An 8,427-nucleotide genomic window follows, 5' to 3' on the forward strand; every position below is an offset into this window, starting at 1 on the left:
ACGAGTTTGAGGAAGACTGTTGTATAAATTTGCAGCCTTAAACCAAGAGGAGATAAGTGCCATCAAAATAAATGGGATTTCCTTCTTCTTAATGAGCTTATCAGGAGAGCAAATGAGACTGTTGGCATCATCCTATGACAAGTACATTAAGTCCTGTTTATTTTGATGGAGACTCCCACCACAGACAACAGGATGGATGTGGATGTAAACATACTGAAGAGTATACTCAACAAAGTCAACATGAGCTGTCATAACTACCTGGAATTTATTTTATGTAGTTATTCATTCAATGTATATAGCCACCCATCTCAAACCAGTGATTCTGGAGGGCTAACAATAATAAAAACAATCAACAAAAAAACAATACCAAAAAATTAAATATAAAAATAAATACAGCCAAGATATCTTAAAAACCACTGGTGTTAGCACAACCATGAAATGGGGCCCTTCACACGCTCAGGGGCCCAGGCACAAAGCCAGGTCTTCAAGGCCTTCCGAAAAGCCAGAAGGGTCGGGGCCATCCTAATCTCAGGAGAGAGGATGTTCCACAGGGCAGGCGCCACAGCAGAAAAAGCACATCTCCTGTCCCTGCCAGCCGACATTCCTTGGCTGACAGGACCCGGAGCATGCCCATCCTGCTGGACCGGATTGGACAGGTAGAAACAACTGGGAGAAGACGGTCCCTCAGGTAACCCAGTCCCAAGCCATGAAGGGCTTTAAAGGTGACAACCAGCACCTTGAATTGCACCCAGAAATACACGGGCAATCAATGCGGCCCCCAAAGCAGTGGTGTTACATGTGCTGAGTAACTGACACCATTTACTACCCATGCAGCTGCATTCTGCACCAGCTGAAGCTTCCGAATGCTCTTCAAGGGCAGCTCCATGTAGAGTGCGTTACAATAGTCCAAACAGGAGGTCACAAGGGCATAAGTGACAGTGAGTAGTACCTCCCAGTCCAGGAATGGGCGCAACTGGTGCACAACCCAAAGGTGTGCAAAGGCCCTCTTAGCCACGGCTGCCACCTGCTCTTCCAACAGGAACCGTGAGTCCAAGAGGACCCCCAAATTGCACACTGCATCCATCTGGGGCATCCAGGACCAAAGATGGAAAAACCTTGGTACTGGGAGGCCCAAACACTCAAAGCCACTGATTTCAATGAGTACATTTCAGATATGAAGAAATCTGCACCAAATCCATTGTCTTTTGTGGAAGTTAAATGTCTATCAAAAGAAATGGGATTTACCTTTTTTCATGTGGTTATCATATGTAGATTCTTGCACCACTTTCTGAAGGAGCACCCTGCCTCTGAACAGAACCAACATTTTTTTGAAGTGAAACTATTTAGGACCACAAAGATGGAAAAGCAGTTTTCATTCACATTCTGAATTTCAATTCTGGATAGGGGGAATCCCCATTTGCATTAAAATCACCGTTTTGTTTTCCAACCTGCTGCCTTCCAGATGTTTGGGATTTCCAAATTCACCGGCAGCAGTGGGCTGGACTGAAATCCAGGGGAACTCCCTGTTCAGAAAGGGTGTGCAAAAACGTTCCCAGAGAAGGTGATTCTGAGCAATTGAAAGGAAAAGAGGAAATGGCAACATTAAAATAATATGCCAGATCCTGAACATCATACACCCAACCATAATGGTTTATTTGGGGGGGGGGGGATTTCTATTTTAACAGTAGTTTTACATTAATATTGTAAGACACTCAGAGTCTTCTTGGAGTCAGGTGGCCTTCAAAAAATCCATTTAATAAATAAATAACACTTTCTCAGGTATTTTGATCCAGCCCATCAGACACCCAAAATATCGAGGAATAAAACGGGGGGGGGAGGGGAGAGGAGAAAGGCACTCTGATAGGCCTAGAAGTTCAGGTTTACCAAAAGGTCTTCCCACTCAGGACGAAAAATGGAGAATTAACTGAAGAACCCCGGGGAGGTGGGGTGCCATTTGTTTTTTTCTATTATTATTTTATTTGAGAACTTACCTGCCCAAGTGCTGAGTGAGCCATTTATACCTTGGGAAGGAAAGAGAACAGCCGCACTCGCGGACCACGCCGCGAATCTTAAAGGGCCAGGGACGGCCGGCCCGCTCCAGTCCCGGGGCCAAGCCCGATCCTCCTTAAGCGAGAGGGCTTAGTCGGGGTCCCCGGTCTCCGCCCGGAGTCCTCGTGATAGGTAGCTGGGACAGGCGAGGCGGGGCCTGGCATCCTGCGATATAAATAGCCCTCAGAGCGCGGCCACCGGGTTGGCGCTGCTGGAGCTGGAGAAAAGCAGAAGTTGGGCAAGCGCGGGCGGCGGCGGCGGCGCAGCTGTCTACGGAGGCTCTCAGGTGGCAGCGCTTCCCCAGCGCGCCGCAAGCGGGTCTTCCGCCCCGCCTCGGAGGGCAGCCCCGCGTCCTCGGGGCGCTTTCGCCGAGCCAGCCCGGGGAGCGACCGAGCGGCTGCGTCTGCAGGGCTCTCAGCCATCTTGACACGGCGCGGCGCAGGGAAAGTTGAGAAGAGCGAGACCGAGACGGAGCCGCCACCGCCGCCGCCGCCGCAGAAACAGCCCCGCGTCCCGCATCCCAGCCCGGTGGCGGGAGATGAGCGCAAGAAAGCCGGGAGCGTAGCCGCCCAGCGCGATCGCAGCCGAGAGCCGCCGCTTCGCTGCGTCTCCCTCCCGGGTCGGAGGGCGGACTTACTTGGGGGAAGGGAGGCCGCGCTCTGGAGCCGGCTAAGAGGCGAGCCGGGCCGGCGAGGGCGCGGAGATCCGCTTGGCCGGGCTGGTGGCCGGCGACAAAGGGCAAGCGGAGCCGGCTTTCTCTTGCCGGGGGAGCCCGCGGGGACGCGCCGCCGCCGCCGCTCCTCCTTGCCGAGCATGGAGCCTCGGTCTTACCTGTTGACCGTCGCTTTCCTGCCGCTCTTCCTGCCCGCCTGGTCGCCGCTGCAGCGGCATCCTAGCGTCGCCGCCGCCGCCTCCGCAGCTGCCGCCGCCGCCGCGTCCTCGTCCGCCAAGGAGCTGTCCTGCCAGGAGATCACGGTGCCGCTGTGCAAAGGCATCGGCTACAACTACACGTACATGCCCAACCAGTTCAACCACGACACGCAGGACGAGGCGGGGCTGGAGGTCCACCAGTTCTGGCCCCTGGTGGAGATCCAGTGCTCGGCGGACCTGCGCTTCTTCCTGTGCAGCATGTACACGCCCATCTGCCTGGAGAACTACAAGAAGCCGCTGCCGCCCTGCCGCAGCGTGTGCGAGCGGGCCAAGGCCGGCTGCGCGCCCCTCATGCGCCAGTACGGCTTCGCCTGGCCGGACCGCATGCGCTGCGACCGCCTGCCCGACCAAGGCAACCCGGACACGCTCTGCATGGACTACAACCACACGGAGCTCGCCACCGCAGCGCCGCCGCAGCCCAAGCCGCCGCACCGCAAGCCCGCGGGGGGCGGGGCGGGCAGAGGGTCCGGGGCGGCCGCGCCGCCGCCCGCCGCGGAGCCCCCCCCGCGCAAGGGCCGCCTGCCGGCCCCCTGCGAGCCGGGCTGCCAGTGCCGCGCTCCGATGGTGTCGGTCTCCAGCGAGCGCCACCCGCTCTACAACCGGGTCAAGACGGGGCAGATCGCCAACTGCGCCCTGCCGTGCCACAACCCCTACTTCAGCCCGGACGAGCGCGCGTTCACCGCCTTCTGGATTGGCTTGTGGTCCGTCCTGTGCTTCCTCTCCACCTTCGCCACCGTCTCCACCTTCCTCATCGACATGGAGCGCTTCAAGTACCCGGAGCGGCCCATCATCTTCCTGGCCGCCTGCTACCTCTTCGTCTCGCTGGGCTACCTGGTGCGCCTGGTCGCCGGCCACGAAAAGGTGGCGTGCAGCGGCGGCGCGGCGGCCGCGGGAGCAGGGCCGGCGGGCCCCGCGGGAGGCGCGGCGGGGGCGGCTGCGGCTGCCGTGGGCGGCCGCGGCGCGGCCGGGGGAGCGGCGGAGCTGCAGCCCGACCTGGCGGTGGCCGAGCACGTGCGGTACGAGAGCACGGGGCCGGCGCTGTGCACCGTCGTCTTCCTCCTGGTCTACTTCTTCGGCATGGCCAGCTCCATCTGGTGGGTCATCCTGTCCCTCACCTGGTTCCTGGCGGCGGGCATGAAGTGGGGCAACGAAGCCATCGCTGGCTATGCCCAGTACTTCCACCTGGCGGCTTGGCTGCTGCCCAGCATCAAGTCCATTGCGGTGTTGGCGCTCAGCTCGGTGGATGGAGACCCCGTGGCTGGCATCTGCTACGTGGGCAACCAGAGCCTGGAGAACCTGCGGGGCTTCGTCCTGGCCCCCCTGCTCATCTACCTGGCCATTGGCTCTATGTTCCTGCTGGCTGGCTTTGTCTCGCTCTTCCGCATCCGGAGTGTGATCAAGCAGCAAGGGGGCCCCACCAAGACGCACAAGCTGGAGAAGCTCATGATCCGCCTGGGCCTCTTCACGGTGCTCTATGCTGTGCCTGCTGCCAGTGTGGTGGCCTGCCTTTTCTATGAGCAGCACAACCGCCCCCACTGGGAAGCCACTCACAACTGCCCCTGCCTGCGGGACCAGCAGCCCGACCAGGCCCGCCGCCCGGACTATGCGGTCTTTATGCTCAAGTACTTCATGTGCCTGGTGGTGGGCATCACCTCGGGCGTGTGGGTCTGGTCTGGAAAGACTCTGGAGTCCTGGAAGGCACTCTGCACCCGCTGCTGCTGGGCCAGCAAAGGGACAGCCGTGGCTGGGAGCATTGGGGCCGGCGGGGGGGGTGGGGCCATGGGCTCTGCGGCTGCTGTGGGAGGACTGGGGGGTGGAGGCGGATCCATGTACAGTGACGTCAGCACCGGTTTGACCTGGAGGTCTGGCACTGCCAGTTCAGTTTCATACCCCAAACAGATGCCCTTGTCCCAGGTGTAAAAGCCAGAGTTCGAAAGGGCGGGGAAGGGGTGCAGCCCATTTCTCCTTGAGGACGAACTTCAGGCCTCCCTAGGAGCAGGACAGTGCCACTTCCAGAGGCTTCCAAGTGCCAGCCAATCATCCCCAGCCCCTTTCTCTACTTGTCAGTCAATCCTCCCCATATCGAGAAGCTGCGTGTTTCTGTGTGGTTGATACAAGAAGTTTCTCAAGACAAGAATTGCCTTACATGTCTTCAGCCAGCACAAGCCCTTTTGCCCAGTAGGGCTTCTCTGCTCTTTGTCCATCAAAGTCTTGATAACAACGTCAAGGGATGTATCTCTCATTGAACTGCAGGGGTAGAGGAGGGCTCTAAAGAATTTCCTTTTTTAACAATGCCAACAACAACACAAACTGGCAGATGCCTTAAAATCATGTGCTCAAATCATGTCTTAATTGTACACCCCAAGTAAATACGGGTTTCTTATGTTAAAGGATGTATTTATATAATTATTTGGTACCTTGTACAAAATCTGTAAAATATGTATATATTCCAAATGCTATACAGTCTGTAAATTTCTTTTGTTTAAAGAAAAAGTTTAGAGGCTTACCACCACTGCTCCCTCCTAAGAGCAAAAATTTGAGTATTCTATTTTGTCAATAAAATGTTAAATGATTTGCTCGGGAGGGGGGATGCCCCCTTTTTGCTGTCCTAGTTATTGTTGCTTCTTGACTTCTGAGAAATACTGAGGCTTGAATGTTCCCTCAGAGTGCTGTTCAAATCAAAACAGTGACAGACTTCAGTAGAATCAATAGGCATTTTCAGAACTTGGTCATCAGGGTCCCTGTGAGATTCATGAGCTATCAACATTCTTGGCTGTTAGTCATGTTGGCTGGAAAAGACAATTGTTGGAATCTAAAAATACATAGTCAAGAATTCTTGGACCCCTTCAAATTAACTGGACAGGCCAGAAGAAGTTATAATGCAATGGCTATTGATCCAATCATGGAGCATGGTAGGGTGTCAAAAGAGCATAGGGCTATATCTCTCAAGGTGTTAATTCTGATTGATTGATTGATTGATTGTGTACCTTCAAGTCAGTGTTGACTCCTAGCCACCACATAGATTTCCTCCATGATGGTCTGTCCCTAACCTGGATGAGATGACCTGCAAGTCTTTTCTAGCCTGGGGTCCTTTTTATATTTTGGAGATATGTTAGAATTCCCAATTAGCATGTTGGCTGGGAATGAAGGTTATTCAGAATGAAGGTTTTGAATCATGGACTTCTTTTTCACAAACCCTTGCTTTATCGCAATCAAAGCAAAAACAGTTACCTCCCACAGGCTTGTTCTGACTTCTGCCAAATGACTGTTAAGCTGGGAACGTGGGAGAATTGTGCACTACCCTTTTTGGTTGCCATTGCTTATCTGAAGGAGCACTTGCCTCTTCAGCAGGCCAAAGCTGAACTGTTAAAGCTGTTTTATGATGGAAAAGTAAGCTGAGAACTGTGGAGGTTTTTATTTATGGATTCTGCAAATGCACTTGGGGGTGGCATGGTCTTCCATTCAGATGGACATCAAATTATCTTCCTCTGGGAGATGATGAAGATGGTCCTCCCACCAAGGCAAAAATTAATTGATTGAAGTAGGAGGCTGTGGAATTAGCAGAATGCTTTAGAAAAACAGTTGAACTTTTTACCTGTCTACCCCAATGGCTCAGAGCATCTCTTCTTTTCAAGAGAACTAAATGAATAAGGTTAATCTATAGGGATCTTAGCTCCTTTTGAGATGGTCAAAATAACCACAAAACTTTGATCTCTTCTCTCTAAATGTCTTGTATAGAGGGTTTGGGGTTTTTTTTTCCTTTAGAAAATTCTTCCTGCTGCCCAGTTTCTCTTGTTGTAGACCAATTTGCCACCATGGAGCCTCAAAAGTTCTTCAATTAAAAGAATGTAAGGCTTTTTTTTAAGGGAGACTTGTAACAGTTAGTGAATACCAAAGGAAAAGAACAGCCTTTTAACCAGCTTTTCCTAGCTTTGTTAGTCAGACTGCAGGCATGTAGGGCCAAGGTTAGAGTATTATGGGAAGGGGTGGGTTGAGAGAGAAATTTCTAAATACTCTACAGGTGGTCTGTGGTCTACTTAGAATTGCTCCCGTTTAAAGCATTTTTGCAGACCAATTATATTCCAAAATTCTTCGCTCATTCTAGCTGCTGCTTGAATGACAAAGCTGCTATGAACCAGACTTTTTGTTTTGCTTTGCTTTGCTTTGCTTTGCTTAAATAAGCTTTAAGGTTCTGAGATCTTACCATTCTTCTCTCTTGCTCTCTGTATACAGATGTTTTAAATCCCAGTTTCGAAGTGCAGAACACATTTTGTGTTGTTTTGAATGCCTGGTGTTTGTATTCAAGCTGCTGTGATAGAAAAGCAGTTAGGTCAGCAGCTTACAGATAGACCGACCAACCGACCCTGGGTAGGTTGTCAGGGGCTAGGCTGCCAATTTGCTTAATGGTACAGTCAGAAATTGTGCAAGGGGGATATGGAGTGGTAGAGAACACAGTATGGCCTAGAAAAGGGGAACCCGTCAACCTCCAGATGTTGCTGAACTACAGAAGTTCAGAAACATCTGAACTGTTTGCCAGGAAACAGTTCAGTTTTCCCAGGAGTCTTAGCCAGCATGTCCAATGGTGAGGGGTGTTGGCAGTTAAATCTGTAACGTCTGGAAGCCATAATTTCACCACCTCTATTCTACATTAGGAAATCAGTGAAAGGGAAAATCTAGCTCTCTTAACATCAAGAGATGGCCACATCTCTCCAATCTTTCTGTCTGGAAGCTAAGCAGGGTTGGGCTAAGTAGCACCTGGACGCCGATACCAAGGCTGCAGGCTAGAATGGGAAGTAAAAGAAAATCCATATTGCCAAGAAATGACTTGGGTTTATCCATGAAGATATCAGGATTTGACCACCAATGGTGGTAGTCCTCTTCTTGTCCTCCTTGTTCTTCCTCTTCTTCTAGAACTTGAACAAAATACAATAAAATTCCTTTTCCACCTGAGAACTAAACCCAAGGGGCTTTGAAATCATGAACTATGATTCCTTGTCACGAAAAAACGCTGCAGTACTGAAGGAGAACTCAAGTTGGGAAGTAAACTTCCTCCTCTGTTCTTTCCACGATGACTTTTTGTGTTTGTTTCCTTTTATCTCTTGTGATTTCAGCTGTTGAAGCAGGACAAAACCTGCTATGGTAAAATCCACAGAATCAGCAAAAGACAAGTCAGATGGGGGTGAGGCTGTTTTGACTTGTCAAGACAATAATTAGCCTAGGGGGTATGTTTTTTGTAGGAAATTAAAACTACTTTGCCAAAAAAATTATTTCCAATATTTCTAGTGCACCATACAGAATTGTGTAAGAGGCACATGGGCTGCATAAAGACATTGGGAATAACATTTTTAGACAAACCCTGAAATGTTCATAAACGTAGTTTCTAGAGTGGCTGTTGTGTGTATGTTTGCATGTTTATCCTTTTTTCCCCTGTAGAGACAAGCAATATGA

The 8,427-nt window shown here is 51.5% G+C and overlaps 1 protein-coding gene across 1 annotated transcript; it reads left to right on the forward strand.

Annotated features, from left to right (window-relative positions):
* Window positions 1–2,239: 2,239 nt before the first annotated feature.
* Window positions 2,240–5,536, forward strand: FZD8 (frizzled class receptor 8). Its single transcript, XM_063303425.1, has one exon. It carries the CDS (start codon window positions 2,863–2,865, stop codon window positions 4,897–4,899), a length of 2,037 nt encoding a protein of 678 aa, XP_063159495.1. The 5' UTR covers window positions 2,240–2,862; the 3' UTR covers window positions 4,900–5,536.
* The last annotated feature ends 2,891 nt before the right edge of the window (window positions 5,537–8,427 follow it).

This window comes from Candoia aspera, chromosome 4 (assembly GCF_035149785.1).
Source record: "Candoia aspera isolate rCanAsp1 chromosome 4, rCanAsp1.hap2, whole genome shotgun sequence".
NCBI lineage: Eukaryota > Metazoa > Chordata > Lepidosauria > Squamata > Boidae > Candoia > Candoia aspera.